At 43.2% G+C, this 23,042-nt stretch overlaps 3 protein-coding genes across 7 annotated transcripts in view; 2 read left to right on the top strand and 1 right to left on the bottom strand.

Moving 5' to 3' along the window:
* The first annotated feature begins 1,014 nt into the window (after positions 1-1,014).
* tmc8 (transmembrane channel-like 8) lies at positions 1,015-20,576 on the top strand. 2 transcript variants are annotated; one of them, XR_013654469.1, is made up of 16 exons: positions 1,015-1,275; positions 1,781-2,042; positions 10,741-10,889; positions 10,959-11,093; positions 11,175-11,227; positions 11,299-11,438; positions 11,505-11,652; positions 12,571-12,738; positions 12,814-12,965; positions 13,037-13,106; positions 13,192-13,293; positions 13,439-13,625; positions 17,377-17,519; positions 17,623-17,781; positions 18,640-18,718; positions 20,095-20,576. XR_013654469.1 is itself a non-coding variant. In XM_023959869.2 (16 exons), the coding sequence occupies exons 1-16, from the start codon at positions 1,233-1,235 to the stop codon at positions 20,224-20,226; spliced, it is 2,118 nt and encodes a 705-aa protein (XP_023815637.2). In that variant the 5' UTR covers positions 1,015-1,232; the 3' UTR covers positions 20,227-20,576. The 2 variants fall into 2 exon arrangements, 1 of the variants encoding a protein (XP_023815637.2); XM_023959869.2 differs by having other exon boundaries at positions 13,192-13,289.
* On the bottom strand, positions 4,332-9,064 carry LOC111948188 (uncharacterized). The gene is made up of 2 exons (XM_023959902.2): positions 8,677-9,064; positions 4,332-8,602 (listed from the first exon to the last, which is right to left on the bottom strand). Exons 1-2 carry the CDS (start codon positions 8,830-8,832, stop codon positions 4,973-4,975), a joined length of 3,786 nt encoding a protein of 1,261 aa, XP_023815670.2. The 5' UTR covers positions 8,833-9,064; the 3' UTR covers positions 4,332-4,972.
* Positions 20,577-20,637: 61 nt separating the features above from the next.
* LOC144990490 (Fc receptor-like protein 5) overlaps positions 20,638-23,042 on the top strand; it is a 9,086-nt gene continuing 6,681 nt past the window's right edge. For all 4 annotated transcript variants that reach the window (XM_078943985.1, XM_078943986.1, XM_078943989.1 and 1 more), the window contains exons 1-4: positions 20,638-20,721; positions 20,810-20,836; positions 20,948-21,229; positions 21,321-21,614. In XM_078943985.1, coding sequence (XP_078800111.1) covers positions 20,682-20,721; positions 20,810-20,836; positions 20,948-21,229; positions 21,321-21,614 — 643 coding nt within the window. In that variant the 5' untranslated portion in view covers positions 20,638-20,681. The remainder of the gene's footprint in view (positions 20,722-20,809; positions 20,837-20,947; positions 21,230-21,320; positions 21,615-23,042) is intronic.

Raw genomic sequence — 23,042 nt, 5'->3', positions numbered from 1 at the left:
CAATGAAAATCTTTGTGGGTGCTTTTAAAATGGTTTTGTGGCATTTTTCTTATGATTCTTATGACATATACAGTATAAAAAAATTAAAACAGGCATAAAATGGGTGTAAAGGGTGTACCCTGCTCTTTGCCCAACAGTAGCCATGTAGGTTCTGGAAACCCTGTGGGTTAAGAAAATGGATGGGATGGATGATGGATGATGGGAATGGGCTTACACTGTGCCAACAGTTTCACCCACAACTCAGAGGTAATTTCTAATGATCTACTGCCACTCTGCAGAAACTAAGTCCTGGAAAACAACACAGTTTTTTTTTTTTAGTTTGGCTAAAAACGGCATAATCGTAATTAAAAGACCACTGGAAACACTTTCACAATAGATCAGAAGATGATCGGAGTGGGACTTTTAATAGAATACGTTTTGATGGGGAAGCTCAGCTGTGTGGATTTTAAGCTAGGACAAAGAAATATTTGTAATATATCTTAGGTCTATTTACATTAGACAGGACTGTATTTAGACTGTTGGGTGAGATCTGTGTGGCAAAGACTGAGCGTGGTGCGAAGAGATGATTCCTTTCACAGGAAGTGGCTTCACAGTTCCTTCTAAAGGGCAAAAACCGGAAAGCTTGAAACGCCTCTGTGGTGCTAAAAGCCTCCTGATTGATCAGGAGGGGAAAACCTCAGTCACTTGCCACACGATACTTTAAATGTAATGCTGAAAAGGATCCCTAAACCTATTTAAAATAAAAGTGTACAAACTAGTGGAACAACACAGATCTTTAGTCGATACTAAGCTGTTTAAGTTACGGTAAAAGTTTTGCTCTTTTCACATTTCAGTTAACAAAAGTATTATACATAATATACAGTGTGTGTTGGGTATCTTTGTTTCTTTAAAATGACCAAACTTTATTGTTCAAATGTTCGGAGCAGTCACCTGCATGTGTGCGTGTATTTCTTGTCATCAGCAGTTGCATCCTGTCACATGATTTCCTGTGTCAAAGTCAGCCTCAGTGTTGACAGACACACGTCTGCATCACCTGCAGGACAGAGTTAGTCTCTTTCTGACATGCAGAGGATGTGGCATCAAGACGTTTATTTGGATCTTAGGGTGGAAGCGTTTTCTTATTCATAACATCTTTGAGTTGGAGCTTCATCAGAAAACCTTTGGAGATGTGTTTTTTGTGAAGACGTCATTTTTATTTTACTTTTTTTTCATAAAGAGGACGGAAAAGGAAAATGGAGAGTCAGAAGTCAGTCAACTTCATGAGGCTTTTATCAGGTAACATTATATAAGATGTTTGTTCCCCTCGAGTGTTGGCGTTTTCCCGGTAGTCATGTTTGTGGTTTGTGTTAATGTGTGCGGCTCTGAATTCATCAACCATCGATTTTCTTGCACTGAACTACTCTCTGAAAAAGTGAAACTATGTTTGTTCTCTGGTTGCCGTTTTAACAAATCTCACATACAGTATTGGGAGTTTATCAGGCAGCTCGTGATCCCGTCACAGAACATAAGGTTCACTTCTGTCTTCAGAGGAAAAAAGCAAAAAGCTGAGAGGAACGACCTGTTGGTCTGTGCACGCTCTACAACTTTCTGCGTACGGTAGATGTTTTCACTCAGCCTTTTTTCATTGAAGAGGATGGAGAGAAAAAAGCTGTAGCCTCTCAACCCAAGCAGACAAACACATGCACACACATTGAAATAGTTCAAAGCTAAACCAGAAAACCATGTCTTCATATACATACTTCCTATGTCAATGTAAACATTTTTATCATTCTCCCTAAAGATGAAAGCACCAGGACCACAGTGTCTTCAGACTCCTGTGAGTACTATGAGACAGAGATCTATGACCTGCTGCCCAGTGTCCAGGCCTGCCGGGCTGAGCAGAGCCGATACGGCCCCTCTGAGGGCAGCGAGGACGACAGTGCCGGCCCAGAGCATGCAGAGGGTGGGAGCCATGGCTACCGGTCAAGAGGACCCAGAGACAAAACATCTGTGCCGCCGCTTAGAAACCTGCCATTGTGTATGCAGGGGAAGAGAGGAGTCAGGTGAGCCACCATGTGTTAAACACCTTTCGATGAAGTCTCTTCTCTGACTGCAGCAGAGCCCTCATCTCAACTTTACATGCATAACCCGTTGAGCTGATGCCCCGCCCATTTTAATACTAAATCTCCTCTGACTGGATATGTCCACAAACAAAACATCTTGTTTCAGGCTGAATGGCTGACTTCTGAGAGGTACAGAGAAACACACAGACAGATGAGGGAGATTTGTAAACAGATAGCTTTGTTCTGTTGTTCCGCCGCTTCAGGCAAAGCTATTCCCCCTTTGTATATACAGTCCCCTTAATGCAGAATATTAACCAACAAAAGGAAATATGGGAGCAGTTATGTGATGTACAGAGGGAGGTACAGTGAGAAGAACCTGCAAAACATGCTCTTTTGAGAAGAAGAGAAACTGTAGTCTGGTGCCAATTATAGCAGTTCCTGTTTCACAGCACTGCAACGTTCATTGTGATCATCTTGAGTTTAAAGAGCAATAAAAAAATATGAATAATGGATTGGATCTTCCTGCACTTTTCCTGATGCTCAAAGCACTTACAATATGTGTCCATTATTCATTCACTCCTCATTCATACTTGGTGATGCTAAACTACTGTTGTAGCCACAGCTGCCCTGGGGCAGACTGACAGAGGCAGGGCTGCCTGTACACACCGACAGCCCCTATGACCATCACCGGGACATTCATATGCACTAACACACCATTGGAGTAAGACTGGAGGCAGGGAAGGTAAAGTGTCTTGCTCAAGGACACAACAGTTGACTGGGAGGAGCAGGGATCGAACCGCAGACACTTCTATCAACCACCTGAGACACTTTCCCCCCACACGATGCTTCATTACACACAGATCTAACACAGTTTGATACAGACACGACGCACACTGATTCCATTTCAATTTCAACAAAGCCATGAGCTATTACAATGTACCATAGTTTAAAAAACAGCTTTGTGGCAAATCCACCTATAGAAATTGTTCAAAAAGCTGTTGTTTAAGAAGAAGCACAAACAAAACAACACAAACAAGTGTTGATGTCTGTGAAAAAACTACATCCACTGCTCTATGATTCATTTTTCAGAAAAACTTCCAGAACAGTTTCTGCAGAATACAGCGAGGCAAAAAAAAAATTTAGTGAGTCATCAGTTGTGCAAGTTCTCCCACTTAAAAAAATGAGAGAGGCCTGTAATTTAAATCATAGGTAAACCTCAACTATGAGAGACAAAATGAGAAAACATAAAATCCAGAAAATCACGTTGTCTGAGTTTTAAAGAATTTATTTGTAAATTATGGTGGTAAAGAAGTATTTGTCACCTACAAACAAGCAGATTTCTGGCTCTTCGAGACCTCTTATTTCTTCTGGAGAGGATCCTCTGTCCTCCACTAGTTACCTGTATTAATGGCACCTGTTTGAACTGGTTATTTATATAAAAGACACCTGTCCACAAAATCAAACAGTCATAATCCAAACTCCACTATGGCGAAGACCAAAGAGCTGTCTAAGGACACCAGAAACCAAAATGTTGACCTGCACCAGCCTGGAATCTGCATTAGGTAAGCAGCTTGGTGTGAAGAAATCAACTGTGGGAGCAATTATTAGGAAATGGAAGATATCCGAGACCACTGATAATCTCTCTCAAACTGGGGTTCTCCACAAGATCTCACCCTGTGGGGTAAAATTATCACAAGAACGGTGAGCAAAAATCCCAGAACCCCACAGGAGGACTTGGTGAATGATTACCTGCAAAGAGCTGGGACCAAAGGAACAAAGGCTACCATCAGTAAGACAATACGCAGGATATCCAATCCTGCAGTGCCAGACGTGTCCCCCTGCTAAAGCCAGTACATGTTCAGGACCGTCTAAAGTTTACTAGAGAACACTGATCCAGAAGAGGATTGGGAGAATATCTTATGGTCAGATGAAACCAAAATAGAACTTTTTGGTAAGAACTCTACTTGTCGTGTTTGGAGGAGAAAGAATGCTGAGTTGAATCCAAAGAACACCAAACCTTCTGTAAAGCATGGGGGTGGAAACATCCTGCTTTGGGGCTGTTTTTCAACAAAGGGACCTGGACGACTGATCATTGCAAAGGAAAGAGTAAATGGGGCCATGTCTCCTCGGATTTCGAGAGAAAACCTCCTTCCATCGGGGCATTGAAGATGAAACGTGGCTAGGTCCGTCAGCGTGACAACGATCCCAAACACACTGCCCGGGTAATGAAGGAGTGGCTTCATAAGAACTGTGGTGGACCGAGCAGTAGAAGGCAAGGACAGCAAACAATTTTATCAAAAATATTTAAATTTATTTTTCTAAATGTGTAAATGGGCAAAAATGGGCCCTTAAAAGAGGTCAAAGCAACAAAGTTAACTCAAGTTTTTAAATGTAACAGAGGACAACTGAACAGACAAACCAACATAATTAAACTGACCCTCCTAATTGGAAACACAAGGGAACATATATAGTGGCTGATCAAACCAACTAGACACACAAGGGGGAACTTAAAATGACTAAGACAAAATACATCAAACAAACTAAACTAAAGTCCAACCTATAGTAACTTAATATACACAAATGAATGAAAATAAAGATCAAAATAGAAACTAAAGTAAAGAAACACAGAAAGAGTTCCTTGTCCACTGGGCGATGGTTCAGTCCAATTAGCTGCCTGCTGAATATAACGCCTCTGCTGACTGGGATGCATTCTTGTGTCAGGCCTGACTTGATTTTCCAGCAGCAGATGGCAGCAGCAGCAACAATGGTTCCCCTTAGCACTGGTAACTCAAACAAACCATCAAATTATAAAAAAGTAAACTGAAGCATGCTAATAAATGTTATAAAATGTGTGTGTTATGTTTGAAAAAGAAATCCAAAGGTATATGCACAAATAAAGTGAACAGATATGTAGGGTGTGGTGCAGGATGTTACTGCCCTGATGGAGTGACAGTGTAGGCAGCCACCACACTCCCCTCCCCTTCGGAGCCTTCATCAGGAGCACGAGAGAGATAGTCTGCGGTGATGTTGTCTCTCCCTGGGATGTAGTTCACCTTGTATCTGTAGGGCTGCATGGCGAGGTACCATCTCGTTATCCGGGCATTAGTGTCCTTCATCCTCTCCAGCCATTGCAGAGCCCTGTGGTCGGTCTCCAAGGTGAACTCTCTACCTAAGAGATAGTATTTGAAAGAGTCCATAGCCCATTTGACTGCCAGCGCCTCTTTTTCGACAGTGGAGTAGTGGATTTCTCTGGGGAGTAGCTTTCGGCTTATGTAAGCCACAGGATGTCGATCGTCAGACGTGTACTGTAGAAGCACAGCTCCAATGCCTCTTTGAGATGCGTCGGTTTGCAAAATGAAAGGTTTATTAAAATCTGGACTGTGCAGTATGGGGTCCTTACTCAATGATTGCTGAATGTCCCGAAATGCTGTTACAGACTCCGTAGTCCACCTGATTTTGTTTGGACATCTCGAGCCGGTCATGTCGGTCAACGGAGCTGCACGGGCTGAAAAGCTTGGAATAAACTTGTGATAAAATCCAGCTAATCCAAGAAAAGACCTTAGCTGCTTTCTTGTCTGTGGTAGAGGGCAGGATTCAATCGCCTTTACTTTGTTGACTTGCGGTTTGATCAACCCACCTCCAATAGTGTAACCAAGGTACTCCGTTTCACTCCGGGCAAAAGCACACTTTGCTGGATTGATGGTTAACCCCGCAGCATGCAGGCACTCCAGAACCTTCTTCAGATGTCTTAGATGTTCCTCCCAGGTGGCACTGTAAACCACAATATCATCAAGATATGCACAAGCACAGTCCTTTAGGCCACCGAGGACCTGATCCATAAGTCGCTGAAAAGTTGCAGGGGCACCGTGCAACCCAAACGGAAGAACGGTAAACTGAAAGAGCCCCCAGGGTGTCCGAAAAGCAGTCAGTTCCTGGGACCGCTCTGTAAGGGGAACCTGCCAATAACCCTTACAAAGGTCAATAGTTGTTAAAAACTTCGCCTTTCCCAGACACTCAATGAGATTGTCAATTCTGGGGGTTGGATAGGAATCAAATTTTGACACAGAATTTAGATAGCGAAAATCTATGCAAAATCTGATGGTTCCATCCTTCTTGGGGACCAACACAACTGGATGACACCACTCACTTTTCGAAGGCTTGATGATCCCGAGGGACAGCATGTGATCAACCTCTTCCTTTAGCGGACCCAGTAGACGCTCTGGTACTCTGTAACTCATGCGCCTAACTGTAGCCTGCTCCTTTAGCACAATGTCATGGTGCACCAAGTTTGTGCGTCCTGGATATTCCTGGAAGACTCTGGAATCAATCAATGTTTTCACCTGAGCTTGTTGGTTTTCAGAAAGATGGTTTAAATCCAAGGTGGTGGGCATTGATGATGGCAGGAATTCATCCACTTCGTCCTCCTCACTGACATCTCTGATCAGCAGTCCCATGGCATCGTCTGCAGTCCTGGAAACCCATTCTTTGAGAAGGTTAACGTGCAATACACGACTGGACTGTTTGTGACCTGGGGTGGAAACCTGATATGTTGTAGCCCCAAGTTTCTTTTGGACCACAAAGGGGCCTTGCCATTTGGCTAGCAACTTACTGTCACTTGTGGGTAGCATTACTAGGACTTTTTGACCTGGCAGGAAACTTCTCTGGCGTGCTTTTTGATCATACCAGCTCTTCTGGCGTCTCTGTGCATCAGCCATGTGGGCCTGTGCTAACTCGCTCATCCTCTGCAGCTTTTCTCTCATTTGAAGAACATACTGAATGGCATTAACAGGTTCTTCTCTGCCCTGCTCTCCTTCCCAGGTTTCTCTTAAGAGGGTCAGGGGTCCCCTTACTTCATGTCCATAAAGTAATTCAAAGGGGGAGAACCCTGTTGAAGCCTGGGGTACCTCTCTGTAGGCGAAGAGGAGATAAGGCAGCCACTGATCCCAATCAGACCCGGTTTCATTGACGAACTTACGAAGCATTTGCTTAAGCGTCTGATTAAAGCGTTCAGTCAACCCATCCGTCTGTGGATGATAAGGAGTGGTCCGCAGATTCCTCACACCCAGGAGCTGATAAACCTGCTTAAGCAAGTTAGACATGAAGTTAGTACCTCGGTCTGTCAAAATTTCTCGGGGGAAACCCACTCTGGAGAAGAACTGAACCAGAGAGAATGCCACAGCTTTTGCTTTCACACATTTCAGTGGAAACACCTCTGGGTACTTTGTGGCATAATCGGTGATGACTAGCATGTAGCGGTTTCCAGCTTTACTTTTCTCCACTGGTCCCACTACATCCATGCCAAGGCGTTCAAACGGAGTGCCGATAATTGGGAGAGGCTGGAGTGGAGCTTTGGTGGTACATTTCAGTGAGGTTTTCTGGCACTGAGGGCAACTCTGACAGTAATGTTGGATGTCTGTACGTAAGCCAGGCCAGTAGAAGTGTTTCATCACACGTGCAGTTTTTTGCTTCCCTAGGTGGCCAGCCCAAGGTACGGTGTGGCCTAGGCTGAGTACTACATCTCGAACCAACAGAGGAACCACCAGTTGCTTCACTTTACCTTGCTGGTGATAAAGAACTCCATTCTCCACCAGATACTCCCTCTTCGACTCCTCAGCCATTTTTGCTGCTTTTACAAAACAAGACGACAAAGTTGGATCATTTTGTTGCATTTCAACAATATTAGATGGCAACTTGAACCCTAAACCCACTTCTGGAGTTGCTTCAACGGGCGGATCTACCATAGTGCGTTTAAATTTCTCTTGCCTTTTCTGACTACGCGTTTTGCGAGACTTCCCGGGTTTTGTCTCAAGCTCAGCATCATAGAAAGGTAAAGCGCAGAGAAGTGGCAGATTCGCATCTGTATTTTTAGCTTGAGCTCTCGTAACCGCAACAGCACTTCCTCTTGTGTCCAACAGGTCATAAAGAACTGGCAGGTCATGACCCAAAACAACTGGGAAAGGAAGGTCATCAACAACTCCTACTTTCAGAAGATACATCTGTCCTTGAATTTCCAAGTAGAGATCAGCAGTAGGATAAAGTCTTTTATCACCATGTACACAGCAGATGGAAACTGTCTCTTGAGGGGAAACAAGGTTGACTGGTACATGTTGTCGATGAATTAAAGTCTGTGTACTGCCAGTGTCAATCAGTGCATTGCAACATTTCCCATTCACTTTAACAGTGGTCATTTTAATAGGCTGGTTAGCTCGACTTTCCAAAGCATGGCTCTGATATGGAACAAAACACATCTGAGTGAGCTTTGCTGAATTTCTTGGGCAAAGGGGTTTAATATGTCCTTCCTGCCCACACAAATAGCAGATTGGTGGTTTATTGGAAGATTTTGCTGGTTTACTCATCTGATCATCCTGCACAGGCATTCTCGGTGTTCCTGGAGCCAGTCTGTGGTGGTGGTGTTGTGGGGCTGTTGGCCTGCGTGAGTCTTTTATACCCTTCCATTGCAGGTTGCTCCATGGTACATTTTTCTTGCGAGCAGCCACAAACACCTCTGCCAGTGTTGCGGCTTCAGCTGCTGATTTAGGCCCATGTTCTTTTATCCAGACCTGAAGCTCAGGAGACATCATTCTTAAGTATTGTTCCATAATGATTATCTCACCAATTTCTTTTACCGTTTTACCTCTGGGTTGAATCCACTTATCATAGAGTTCTTTGAGACGGGCATAAAGCTCCTTGGGACTTTCGTCGGGGCCCCCTTCCAAGGAACGAAATCTCTGTCGGTAAGACTCAGGGCTGATGTCATATTTATGCAAGATTGCAGTTTTAACTTTTTCATAGTTCAAAGAATCATCGACATCCATGTTAACATAGGCACTTCTGGCCTTACCAGTGAGCAGTGGGATGAGGCGGAAAACCCAGTCTGACTCCACCCACTTGCACGCTGTTGCTATGCGTTCAAAAGTTATTAGGAAATGTTCAATGTCATCGTTTTCTGTTAGCTTTTCTAACCTGGGATCCATAGAGAAGCGAGGGTGAGTGGTTACTTGCTGTGCCCCTGCTGTCTGATGTACGGCCTGTGGCAGCCGATCATCTGAACCAGACTCCTCCGTTGGATCAGGGGCTGATGAGGTGTAATCAGGAACAGGTGACGTCCGGGCCTGCACCTCCATCTGCAAAAGTTGGAACTGATGCTGCAGGCCTTTTAGCCTGTGTTCCTGCTGCTTTGCTTCCTCCTGGAGTCTCATTTCTCGGGCTTCCTGTTGTCCCATGAAGGCCTGGAGAATACTAGTGAGATGTTGCAATGTTGGCTCTTCACCCTCAGTACCTGTACTAGCTCCTGAAGCTCCAGCCTCCTCCTCCTCTCCATTGTCCATGTTGGCAGTGCTGTAGTCCTTATGTTCAATGCGTGCTCTTGTAGTCCTTCCTCCTCGTTGCATGGCTCACAAAAAAAAATTTCAGGGGATTGCCGGGGGGGGAAGAGGAAAAAAAAACTGTCCTTAAACTGCTGATCCCACTTCTGACACCATTATGTGGTGGACCGAGCAGTAGAAGGCAAGGACAGCAAACAATTTTATCAAAAATATTTAAATTTATTTTTCTAAATGTGTAAATGGGCAAAAATGGGCCCTTAAAAGAGGTCAAAGCAACAAAGTTAACTCAAGTTTTTAAATGTAACAGAGGACAACTGAACAGACAAACCAACATAATTAAACTGACCCTCCTAATTGGAAACACAAGGGAACATATATAGTGGCTGATCAAACCAACTAGACACACAAGGGGGAACTTAAAATGACTAAGACAAAATACATCAAACAAACTAAACTAAAGTCCAACCTATAGTAACTTAATATACACAAATGAATGAAAATAAAGATCAAAATAGAAACTAAAGTAAAGAAACACAGAAAGAGTTCCTTGTCCACTGGGCGATGGTTCAGTCCAATTAGCTGCCTGCTGAATATAACGCCTCTGCTGACTGGGATGCATTCTTGTGTCAGGCCTGACTTGATTTTCCAGCAGCAGATGGCAGCAGCAGCAACAATGGTTCCCCTTAGCACTGGTAACTCAAACAAACCATCAAATTATAAAAAAGTAAACTGAAGCATGCTAATAAATGTTATAAAATGTGTGTGTTATGTTTGAAAAAGAAATCCAAAGGTATATGCACAAATAAAGTGAACAGATATGTAGGGTGTGGTGCAGGATGTTACTGCCCTGATGGAGTGACAGTGTAGGCAGCCACCACAAGAACCATTTCAAGGTCCTGGAGTGACCTAGCCAGTGTCCAGATCTCAACCCCATAGAAAATCTTTGGAGGGAGTTGAAAACCTGTGTTGCCCAGCAACAGCCCCAAAACATCACTGCTCTAGAGGAGATCTGCATGGAGGAATGGGCCAAAATACCAGCAACTGTTTGTGAAAACCTTGTGAAGACTTACAGAAAACGTTTGAATGCTGTCATTGCCGACAAACAGTATATGGCAAAGTACTGAGTTGAACTTTTGGTATTGGCCAAATACTTATTTTCCACCATATTTTACAAATATGTTTTTTTTTTAAATCAGAAAAAGTATTTTTTTTTTTTTTTTTCTCAGTTTGTCTCCAATAGCTGAGTTATACTTATGACAAAAAGTGCTGGCCTCTCACATTGTTGAAGTGGGAGAATCCACACCATGAGTTGGTATTTCACATTCATGTCATGAATTCTGTTTTGTGAATTGCACATAAACTCCTTTGTCCAGGGAGAGGAGGAAGATGCAAATCAGCAGAATTGGTGTTTGGGCATCGTGGAGGCGGAGCCATAGCATCATCTGTAGGAGATGGTGGGGTCACATGGGAGAGTGGTTCTCCGGTCTGTTGCCATGGAAGCACACTCTGCACAAAATTGAAGGTGAATGTGGCCATGCTTGTGTGTCAAAGTTTGGGGGTTTGCTTCCTAACTCTGGCTCATCTGCTTCAGGCAGGGTTGGGGTCGGGGTGAAGTCCTACTTTGTTTTCCTCAGATATCTGATTTGGTTGAACCTGCTGCACTGTGCTCTGGTTGGGGGTTTCATCGTGGGCCCCACAGCGTTTCACAGCGGCAACAGAAAGACGGGTGAGTCAGCTGCAGCAACAAACGGGAGCAGAGCAAACACAACTTCAGTTTCCTAAATGATTATTCTTTTCGGTTCCACAGAACTGTTGAACATGGTTAAAAACTTCTCAGCCTTAGATGTCTTTCTTGGAACGGTGAGATCTTCTAACTTATAATTATCTTCGATTTCTCCTTCTATAATTCTGGGTTTCTTTGTTTTGCACAGGGCTTCCTGGAAAACTCTCCTCTGTTCTTCGGCTTTTACAAGCACAGCTCTCTACGTTTTTCCTGCTTGAACACACCCCTGTTATACTTTGCTGGGATCATCTCCATCCTCCTCCTGAGTCTGATCATGGTGATCCGCAGGTTAGCGACCCACAAGGGTGTCAAATCCTTATTTTTCCTTTTCTCAAGTCTTTTCCCCTTTTCCAGAACCACTGTTGGCTACAAGCACACCTGGATGGTGGGGAAACGTTACAGCACAAATGTGAGCTTTAAGATCTTCTGCAGCTGGGACTTCACTATCCAGGACCCCACAGCAGCAACGCTCAAGCACAGCTTCATCAGGAATGACCTCAAGGTGAATGTTCACACACGTCACGCCTGTGAGACTGAGAGGAGCAGAGCGTTGATACACTGAGGTTCAGGACACATCCTGATAGTTCATCTCAGTCTGGAACACCTTCAGATAAAGTCACTCAGCATTAGGAGCCATGAAACTGCAGTGATCATCTCAGCATGGCACAATTTGAAACCATGACCAATATAATAAATCAATTTGCTTTGAATCTTTAAAGTCTTGGCAGCTGAGGTCAATCTAGCTTCCAGAGAAATGCTTGCTTTCTGCAGACTTTGTTTCTCTAAGTAGCAGGTCTGACATTGAGGGAAAGGATCTGAAGACTCTGAGGGGTCCTACAGTGATTACAGACTTGGTGAGGCTGTGATTTGTGGAGGCAAAGAAAAAACAAGAACTCAAAAAAGTTTAAAGAAAATATGAACACAAAAGCAAAGGTAAAAAAAAAAAAAGATGACTCGTCAAATCAAATATTACAAAGCACAATTTACACTTAGTTGTAAAAACAACCTTAAAAAGCAAATGTAAAACAAAAACTGTCACACAAACTAAATATTTCTATAATTCCATTCCAAAAACTTTCGTAGAATATGGATTTAGGGCCCACTGTTGAATGGATTGTAGAATAACATAAAGAATGACTAAAAGTAGAAATAAATGGAAACAGATGGCATGAAAACAGCTCAAAGGAGCTTAAGATGCGGCCGCTTCTTCCTTTGACCCTCCAAAGGCCCAAACAGGCCAAAAACCAGCAGCACCCGTACGGGTCAACCCCCGCACAGATGAATGTGAATATACCTTTACACACCATTTAGACAACAATGCAAACACACAGCCAGGACAGACACAACAGGGATAAGAAGGAAGAGTAAACTTTGCCGTGCAAATAAAATAAATAAATGGATTGGTGGATGTGTGGCTCAGCTGTTCCTGCAGGAGCAGAGCTTCTCCTTAAGGAAGGCCATGAGAACATTCGGACAGAAGCTGCGACTCTACCTGCTCAGGTTTATCCTCAACCTGATCGTCTTATGTCTGCTGGGTGGAGCCTTTTACCTCATCTACTTCAGCACTCATGTTTCTCAGCAGAAAACGGTAAAGTTTGATCTGTTTAACGGTTAAAAATAAAGAAACTGGTTAACAGCCCCATCATGTGTGATTGCTTTTCAGGATGACCTTAGCTGGCTGGTCAACCTGCTCTATCAGTATCTCCCCCCGATCACTATCACCTTCGTCAACCTGGTTTTACCTCATATGTTTCGTAAGATCTCATCTTTCGAGGACTACTCTTTCACCACGCAGGTGAACGCCACACTTGTGAGGTGAGGTGCAGAGAGACGCGGTTCCTGCCGCCCTAGCAGACCTGCAAGCATCTAAACGTTCTTTTCCTCAGGAGCATCTTTTTGAAGCTGGCGTCCCTGGGAATCTACTTGTTTTTCTTCTTCAGAAAACTGTCAGAAGCTGTACGTCTGTGATTCAGAAAGTCAATCATGCGTTTCATCAAGATTTGTGGGCTGTCTTTGACCCACCCTCCTGTTTGTGTTTTAGTGCAGGGAAAACCGGTTCGGCAGGGAAATGTACAAGTTGTGCATCTTCAACTTCCTTGCCACATTCTGCAACACTTTTCTCCTGAGCTACCCCAGGAAGTGGGTTTGTTTCAGATCAACAGCCTACTTCCTTCTGAGTCATGTCTGAGTGCCTTCAAACCAGAGTTTCTGCTGCATCTCCACAGTGTGAATCTGCTGTGGAGCTTATGATGTGATCGATTATGATCTGTGTTCTCGCTGCACGGCAGGCTGCTGAAAGAGAAGTTCCCGACCTCACTGCTGGCCCGTCTGTCTGGGAAACAGCGCTTCCTGATTCCCTTCAATGTGTTGGATCTGGTTTATGTTCAAACAGTTTCCTGGGTGGGAGTCTACTCCTGCCCCCTGCTGCCTCTCATAGGAATCTTCACGCTGACGGCCACCTTCTACATCAAAAAGGTCTCAAACAGAAGAACATGACATCCTGTGTGTTTGTAAAACTGTTTTGTGCTGTAAACATTCCCATATACCAGGGGCCTGCAACATTTAATGCTAAAAGAGCCATTTGGTCCAGTTTCTTATGGATCAAAACGCAGCCAGAGCCGCAAAGTCCCACCTCAAACTTAGAAAAAATACCCTCTATTTATGTTTTTGTGGCCATCAAGCCCTTCATTTATAATATCTACAATTGAGTTTTTTATAAATATATATATATATATATATATATGTACATATGGGAGCCGGTTTAGCTCGTGCTGGTTTGCGGCGCCTTCAGGGTTCGAATCTGGGCTGCTCCCTTCTCTACTTCTGTGCTGGTCCCAAGCCCGGTTGCTTTGAGAAGGTTGCGTCAGGAAGGGCATCCGGCGTAAAACATTGCCAAGTTTACCATGCAACTTGTTCACTGTGGTGACCCCTGATGGGAATGAGCCGAAAGAGAAAGAAGATATATATGTACATATGTGAAATTAGACTTGCGACCTGTCCAGGGTGCATCCCGCCTCCGCCCATAGGCAGGATAGGATCCAGCAACCCTGTGACCCGGTCAGGGAACAAGTGGGTTCAGAAGATGGATGGATGGATGATGGATGGATGGATGGATGGATGGATATCAAATTCAACTTCTTGCACTTTTGAGATCAGCACATGCAAGTTCATTTTAAAATGAAATACATCCTGTGTTTAATCAGATCCTCCAGCTACAGCATTTTTAATTAAAGTAGCTACAGCACTTTGTTTAAAAATGAACTAAAACAATTGTTTATGAAAATAGTCAGCATTTTTCTTCAAAGCCAAAGAGCCACAATGAAGCAATGAAGCTGATGAGGTTGCAGACCCCTGCTGTAGGCGAAGTCCTGCTCTTCTGCAGCCATGGTTAAGAAGGGAAGGTGCACGGTGTGCACAGGTGAAAGGCTCAAACCTTCTGGCATGAAAAGGCATAAAACAAAATAGGATGAATGTAGGGGGGGGAAGCATGATATTGAGTGTTTTTAGGGTGGTGTCAGACAATGTTTGCGTACATTGCATTAAAGACATGTGCAGCTTGCTCTATAACAGGGGTCGGGAACCTTTTTGGCCAAGAGAGCCATAAACGCCACATATTTTTAAATGTAATTTCGAAAGAGCCATACAATAATGTAGTGTCTCTTTCCCACACTGAGGCACGGAGACTTAACCTCTTTTAAGGTTCTTTATTCTGATTACTGCAGACCGCAACAAACGCCGTAAAATTAATTCAGCAACTCCTGAATCTCCTGTCGACACGAGACGAGAGAGAGCGCTTCTACCAACTTTATATTCACCTGCTCCCGCTCCAGGCCTCCCATTTCCCTTATTCGGCCCATAGCTGAACCCCATTGGTCCAAACTACCTAACAACAGGCTGAGCGACAGAACTGAGAGCCAATCAGATCTCTGCTTGACGCGTTCAATGAACCCCAGAACTTTTAACGCGGCCCGACAGCCAAGTTAAACTCAGTCCGCGACAATATGTTTAAAACTAAATATACAAGTGAATGTGTGCATTTGATGTAATTTCAACATTTTTAAAGTACAATAAGTCTGTGGATTATTTTTAATAACATTGTTATGCTATTGCTAATAAATGATGAGTGTTTCTCGTGGTAGTTTTGCTGATGGTCTAGTCTGGTTGATACGTGGTGAGTTTCTGCTTCATGCAGGTATTGAGACTTTAAACGTGATCTTAGGTTGGTCTGAATGTTCTGTAGATGTGACAAAGACTGCTCACATGCAGACGGGGAGCCAAACACACACTCACACGCTGCAGTGAGTGACGGGCATTGGGTTTTACGTTTTTACAATCCCTGCGCGGTTCATCTGCTGCCTGTCCCCACAACACCTCAGCCCCACCCTCTGTTTTCTCCCTCACACATCCCGTCTCCGCATCTGCGCGCTCTTTCTCAGAGACGGGAGCGCGAACTTTTAGGCACGGCAATTCACAGGTTTCCAGTTGGTACAAACTCTGTGAAATAATAGATAATTGTAAACTTATAGCGCTGGCGCAGATTTCTCTCTCTAAGCACCGCTACTACTGCGCGCCTCTGGCATCGCATCGCGCCCGAGAAGGACTGGTCTAATGAATAAAAAACTATAATTAAAGATTTGTCTGCGAGCCACATGTGACCATCAAAAGAGCCATATATGGCTCGCGAGCCATAGGTTCCCGACCCCTGCTCTATAATAATGCATATTTTGAAGTAACAACTGCAGAAGTTCTCTTTTTTACTTTAACCTAACTTTGATGAGTAGATTATTGAGTTTTATTCAGAGCTCAGAAATATATATAAGTTCAGTTTAGTTTCACAAGTTTTTTTCTCATTAATTTGATTCAGTTGGCTTCAGTTCTGTTTAGTTCTGTTTAAAATCACTTTTATTTCTAGTTTATTCTGAATTCCCTCACGTTGATTTTCTGGTTTATTTCAAGCAATTTCAGCTACAAAAACAGAATAAGACAATAACAATAAAAAGAAAATATAGATATATCCCATTTATATACATTACTCATAAATCACTTTAAAAAAAGAGAAAATAATGCTAACTTCTTGACAAAATTACTCCTAATGATAAATAAACATATTTAGACTTATATGTACAGTTCACACAAATGGCTCACTGAACATATTCACTTAATAATTGTCAAATACATTTTGATTAATTGCTTGAAAGGGATGGGGAAGAAGCAAATTTATATTTTGACTGATTATTTTAGTTTAGTTTGGTCCGGTAGATTGTTTTAGATTCAAATTTCAAGAAAACACAGATTTAGAGAAATATGTCAAATCGTTTGAGATTTTTCTGACCTAGTTTGGTCGTGAGCATTCACATGAGCTACATTTGAATATTCGTTTCAATGTTGGACAATCAGACTGCTGCATAAATATGGGAAGGTGTGACGCCTAATCTGGGCTGCATTCATGTAACTGTTGGTGTCTGAAAGAGGCTCACTGGTCCAGCCTGACACCTTAAAGCCAAACTGAGAAAAGGAGCAAATTCAGATCCTGACCTTCAGAGCATGTTCACTAGAAACAAAAAAAGGCTCTTTAGAGTAGACAGGTGTGTATGAAGGCAATAAGACCTTCACAAATCGCTAGTTTTCTTTACTATTGCAGTCGTTTCTTTCTCTTCAAAGTAAAAATGATCCAAACGTAAACCTGTCATTCCTATGGCGAGTGTCGGAGAGAGGTTTGCGGTACGGGTTCACGGGGTGTGCGTTTGGAGGAACAGCTCTCAGTCCAGTCCAGAAGACAACATTCAGGTGAAACATGTCTGCTTTAATAAAACAAAACAGAAGAGAGACCCTGAGGCCTGTGGGCTCCTGAAAACTAACAAAAGTGCTCCCCAACAAAGCTTTGACTTTATTTAACGGCAACAACAGGACACAAACATTAAGAAAATTTACAGGAATAAAAAATGAAAGAAAGTCTTGGATATAATAAAGCCTCAAAGTGCCGCACGAGTGAGGCAAAGTTTAAAGTATTCTGTTAATAGTAAAAACTAGATTCTGTTTTTGTACCCAGCCCTTTCCTCTTTAAAAAAAATATAAGTCAGTTACTAATTATGTAATGAGTAAAATATGACTATATTACAAAATGTAATATAGTAATAATGAGCATTTTACAAAAAGTAAAATACTATTGTACTACACTACTTTTGTAAAGCAGGTTCTTTAGAGGTGAAATGTTCTCTGTTTGCAGTTCAGCGTCCTGCGCTGCTGCATGGCGGAGCAGCGCATGTTTCGGGCCTCCAGCTCCTCTGTTTTGTTCCACTTCATGCTGCTTCTGGGTCTCCTCATGGCCGCCGTCACCCTGGGATACGACTTCCACAAGCAGCAATACCCGTATGAGCCTCTCCGTCCATCCTAAGCTGTCTTTGTGCATTTGGCTGCTTCCCGTCTGAATGGGTTTTTGCTGGAGTGAAACGGTTTGCTTCTTGCATCTCAGATCCAGCTCCACCTCCAGCTCCTGCGGCCCGTTTGGAAGTGAAGAAACGGTTTTTAATGTGACAGGAGAGTGTGTGAAAAATCTTCCCGCTGCAGCCCAGACCACCATCCGCTACCTGTCCTCCGAGGCCTTTGCTCTGCCGCTCATCCTCGCAGAGATGTGAGTCTGTGAAGTTAATTTGGATCAAATGCTGCTGAGTTCATAGTTTCTGTGTTAACCTGTGGAGTTAAGACTCAGGTAGATGGGAATGTTGTCTGCAGGTAACCCCAAGCAAAGAGCACCTTAACCAATGCTGCAAACAAACATGTATGAAATCATCACGTTTTATATATGAATCCTGATTTCTGTTCTCATGTTTTATTTGCTCTGTTAATGAGGGAAGCAGGATTTGTTGTGACAGTGGAACATTCTAAACCTGACTGGTTCACTCGTAAAGTTTTGATCCAGTTAGTTTCCTTTTTTCTTTTTGTCACAGTGGTGTTGGTTTCTGAATATTATTAAAACCTTATCTTTTATCACACTAATATTCTGATAGGGGGGAGGGGCTTATTTTCAGGTGTCAGGTATAGAGTTGCTCCTCTGCCGCCTTTAAGTTTCTTCACAGGAAAGCCCCTCCCATGTGTTCTTTTTTCTTTTAGTGTTCGATAAGTCGTGCTTCTGTTCACGGATAGATCAGTTCAAAAGAATACTTCATGTTTTAGACCCAGCCCTGCTGATTAGTGTGGTTGGGAGTTTTGGAAGTGAGGCTCATAAAATTAGTTGGTTGGCTCTGCATGACTGAGAAAAGAACAGAAATTAGTCAGGCCCTAGTTTTACAAAATATCAGTAGATTTCTCTGGAACGCCTTTAAGTTGTTTTGCGGCATTCTGCCTGGAGTTCTGGGAAAGATGTGAGCTATAAGATTTGGACAAAAAGTGGCACGAGTCCTACTTTAAATGATGAAGCTGTCATGCCAAGAACCAGAGATCCTTGTCAAAGAATGAGCTGATGTTTGTGTCTGAAACTCTTTTTCCTTAGCATCATCCTGACCTCCTACGTGTCACGCGGTCGAGCCAATACGAAGGCCATCGATAGGCTGAAAGACATGCTGGTCATGGTGAGTCTAACAGATGCCAGGAAGTTTGTAAAACCTAAAAACATTCTGAAAAATCAACTTTATCTGTTTAACTCTTTAGAGAGGTTAAAATCTACGAAATGCTTTACAAATATTACAGTAGGCACGACAAAAAGTAAGAAAAACATATTCTATTCAGATAGCACCTTTCAGGGTTTTTTGTAAATTTGCATTAAATAACCAAAACGTATTTTGAAAAAGGCATTAGAAATTTTATATAAAAACAACACAAACAGGGCTGCACGGTGGTGTGGTGGTTAGCACTCTCGCCTTGTAGCAAGTAGGCCTGGGTTTGAACCTGGATCTTCCTATGTTGCATTTGTATGTTCTCCTTGTGAACGTCTGGGTTTTCTCCAGGCACTCGGGTTAATTGGTGATTCTAAATTGTCTCTCGTGTGATGGTGTGGCCCGCCGCACTACAACAAATTGGCTATCTGTTCAGGGTGCACTCCTCCGTTCCCCAACAGTGGCTGGGATAGGCTCCAGCAACTCCAATTTTAAAAATGGATGGATGGATAACAAAAACACAAGAATCAAAAATGAAAACAAATTAAAAAAAATCAAATGAAAGCAGTCAGCTAAAAGCCTGTCTGAATTCCAATATCTTTTTTCTTATTTCTTTTTTAAAATGTTCATTCATTCATTCATTCATTCATTCATTCATTCATTCATTCATTCATTCATTCATTCATTCATTCATTCATTCATTCATTCATTCATTCATCTTCTTAAGGTTCAGGTCCCCCAGCCGGGACTTTAACCGGGGGCCTTCTTGCTGTGAGGCAAGAAAGCGCTAACCACTGCCACTCTGTGCAGCCTTTATAAAAAATATGTATATATTACCACCATAAGGTGGTGGTGGTTGAGGGTTTTAGTGATCCTAGAGAGGCTATGCTCTCTGGGGCAAAATGACCCTGAAACAGCAGACCAGAGCAATTTAAACACCCTGATATGGTTGGTTCTCAACCATAACAAAGAAGAAGGGAGACAAAGCTTATTTTAGTACACACAAAGTAAATAATAAGTGAAGGAAAATCAACAAAAAAGATCGGAGTTTCTCAAAACTGTTTATGTGGTTGTTTTCTCTGCAGGTAGAAGGAAATTAATAGGAATCACTCAAAACATTTCAGAATTAAATACGGATGTTTGGTCATTTTGAATGTTCAGAGGGACAAAAGGAACATCTGAATAAATGATTTGGTCGTGTGAATTAAAACTTAAGTCTTTTGTTTTATTTAGAAGAAAAAAAAACACTTAAAATCATCCGAGCTTTTGGAGAGTTGGGAACATAAGGGGGGGGTCATTTCGGTGTCCACGTGCTCACACTCTCCCTGTACATGTGCACGTTTGCCCCACAGAGCAGCTCGGATAAGCGGTTCTTGGTGATGCAGCACGCCACTTTGCTCAGAAGCCGGAAGGTCACCAGCAGAAGTCACTGCAGCAGCGGCAGCGGAGGACAGCCTGGGGGGCCAGAGGCTGCAGGGACGTGACAGAGCAAGCAAAAAACGCTGACGGCCTGCCCCCCCCCCACAACATGGAGCAATGATTTCTGATGGTGTGAATTTAGAAAGAAGGTATAATAAAGTGTGAAGCCACGCCAGAGTCCATGTGAGCTGGATCCCTATCTGACAGACAAGTTTTTAAGTATGTTTAAGAACATTGACGCTGTGTTGGAAATAATGTTATAAACAAAGTTTATGTTCCACTGTAACCTAAAATGAACTGTGAATGTGTCTTCCCCACTGAAAGCTTTTGTCTTTTGTTCATGTGTGATGTATTCATGCTTTGAAGCTTGAACATGTTGTAGATTGTTCAAATAAAGCTAAACATGCAAGCCGAAGTGTTATCTGCCTACAACATATGTGCCAGCCCCCCCCTCCTCCCATAACCTGACTCTTGAACGTGCCGGACGTCAGTCAGACACAAAACCGTGCAGAGGACTGTCATGAGGGACTGCCAAAGTTTGAATTTGTTGCTAGTTTTGGGTGAGTTCCTTGTTTGTTGCGTGAAATGTGAAAAATAAAGAGAAGATGTAACCCCTCACAACCTCATTTTCTCCACTTCATCTTCCAGCCCTGGGAAGTTTGCTCATCAGGACATGTAAGTGTTCAGACATGAGGCCTGGTTTGGCTCTGCTCGTTCTGCTGTAGCTGAACTGTCGAGCTCCCAAGGATAGAACGGAATAATAAAGCTTCTGATTGAATTCTGCAGCTTCTTCAAGGTTTCCACGTCCGCTGCTGAGCGGCCCGGACATGGCCTTTCTCAACTCAAAGGTGCTTTTCCGCTGCTTTGCTATTAGCTCCTCTGCTCCGGTCATGTACCAGCTACTGAGGAACGGCAGCTCTCTGATCAACACCCGTGTGGATTTGAAAGGAAACCAAACTGCACAGTTCGCGCTGAAGGTCACAGCAGCCTCGGGAGGATCGTATCGGTGCGTGGTGACCGCTGGAGGAAGAGCAAGAGTCAGCAATGAGATCAGGCTGACGACAGTCAGTGAGTAACAACATTTTCACCCATCTTCATCAGGTGTGGCTTCTTCCTGTCAGCTCCAAAGACTCTTGTTCTAAAAATCTTGTATTTGCAGCTCCAGCATCTGGAACCAGAGTGATTCCTGACCCCTCCCCTCCAGTCGCATTTGAAGGCTCACGCATCGTCCTGAGCTGCAACGCCAGCCGAGGCTCCCACCTCTCATACACCTGGTTCTTCAACAGTAGGGAGGTCCCCCCCTCAACCGCCGCCTACCTTATCCATGGGAACGAGATTATAATAGAGAGGGCGACTCCAGAACACGCAGGTGGTTACTACTGTACCGCCTGGTCCACAGTTCAGAACACCAGGAGGTTCTCCACGAGCACAGAGGTGCAGGTGACCATTAAAGGTGAATACTGCATCGATGTCCCTCCCTCTGATAAATGGGTTGGAAATATCTCACCTGGATCTGCTGCTCTTCCAACTACATCTAGAACCAGATAGAACACCACAAACACAGCTGTCTTTTTCAGTATCGCCAAACAGCCAACAAAGATGTCTCCCACTGACTTATTCAAACAGGAGACTTGTATTGTTCTGCTGGTGAGGCAAAAAGGAGTTTTAGTGTGTCTAAACTGTTTCTAACTGAATTGGAGAATGGGGTAAACCCTAGTGTGTGTTGTTAATTCACAACATACTTTTTAATCTAGGACTCCATTTAATTTAGCATCACCTTGAATGAAAAAACACTGAACAATATTTTGAAATCATAGGAAATAAACTCTGGGGGGCAGATGAATGTAAGACAGAAACTTCTAGAACATAATGAACTCTAACAAAGCCATATAAAATCTGTTACCTTCCTAAGATTGATAAAAGTCACACGCAGGACCATGAGAATATTTGTTCCAAAAAAGTAAAGAGAAGAAAAATGAAAGCAAACTGCAGAAGATTTTTCTTGTTGTTGGTGTTGAAACCATTGTGCAGATATGTTGGTTAAATTCTCTCAAAAGTCTTCAAGCTTTTGCTTTATGCTTCAGGGAAGACACAGGTGACATGCATGGTGGTGTTTAGGTGGGGAGATCACTGAAATCCAGCTAGCCATAAACACAGACATCTGAAACGTGGTTTCTGGCTGATGTTCTGTGTCTGTCATTAATGACTAGATTTCAAACGTTTCACCAACATTTGGACTTATTAATGCCTTTAAACTATTTTCAGACTTCACACCATTGTTTAGACTTTAAATAATCCCAAATGTCAACATTCAATTTGGAAATCTTTGTATAAACGCATGTCAACATCTCTCCTGCTTCTGAGGTCTGCAGTGGTCAATGGTTGTATCATCAAAGAACGTGTGACATGGTTTTTGAAATCCATGTGGGGTTAATTATAGGTATACTGACAGTTTTTCTGCACCTTGGTCTCACCAAACTGCACCAGACTTTCAGCTCCATCTACAGCTGAAGCTGCAGTACCCCTCTCCACCTGTCTGCTTCCACCTCACAACCGGGCCTCATTTGGTTTGACCACCACCTTTCACTTGTGGTGTCCACTCCAGAGTTTGAGGACTGCAGCAGTGACCAATAACCCTGCAACCGCAGCTCTGGTCTCTCTCCTTGACAAAGAAGGCACAGTGTGCGGCTTCCTCTGCGTCTCCTGCCTCCTTCAGGAAGTGGTCAAAGCAAATAGGTGGCAGTATCTTACAGGTTCTTCTGTCAGACATTCCCAGTGGACTTTTACGTCTGTCAGATCTTCACAGCACTTTCTCCTTCCCTCTCAACATTTTTCCACTAGGAGGGGATCAGTTAATAGTTCAGCCCAAGTATGCAGAACA

Source organism: Oryzias latipes (assembly GCF_053564925.1).
Source record: "Oryzias latipes strain Hd-rR chromosome 1 unlocalized genomic scaffold, Olatipes_Hd-rR_3.1 chr1_Y_2".
NCBI classification, from domain to species: Eukaryota; Metazoa; Chordata; class Actinopteri; order Beloniformes; family Adrianichthyidae; genus Oryzias; species Oryzias latipes.
This window is presented reverse-complemented; position numbering and strand designations above follow the sequence as displayed.

Excerpts from the sequence above, each read along its gene's own strand:
- LOC111948188 (XM_023959902.2), bottom strand. The coding sequence starts at position 8,832 with ATGAAAAAGTTAAAACTGCAATCTTGCATAAATATGACATCAGCCCTG. Across the intron at positions 8,603-8,676 it reads TAAGTGGATTCAACCCAGAG|GTCTGGATAAAAGAACATGG; the intron begins GTAAAACGGTAA and ends CCTGAGCTTCAG.
- tmc8 (XM_023959869.2), top strand. The coding sequence starts at position 1,233 with ATGGAGAGTCAGAAGTCAGTCAACTTCATGAGGCTTTTATCAG. Across the intron at positions 11,228-11,298 it reads TAGATGTCTTTCTTGGAACG|GGCTTCCTGGAAAACTCTCC; the intron begins GTGAGATCTTCT and ends TGTTTTGCACAG. Across the intron at positions 11,653-12,570 it reads TCATCAGGAATGACCTCAAG|CTGTTCCTGCAGGAGCAGAG; the intron begins GTGAATGTTCAC and ends TGTGTGGCTCAG.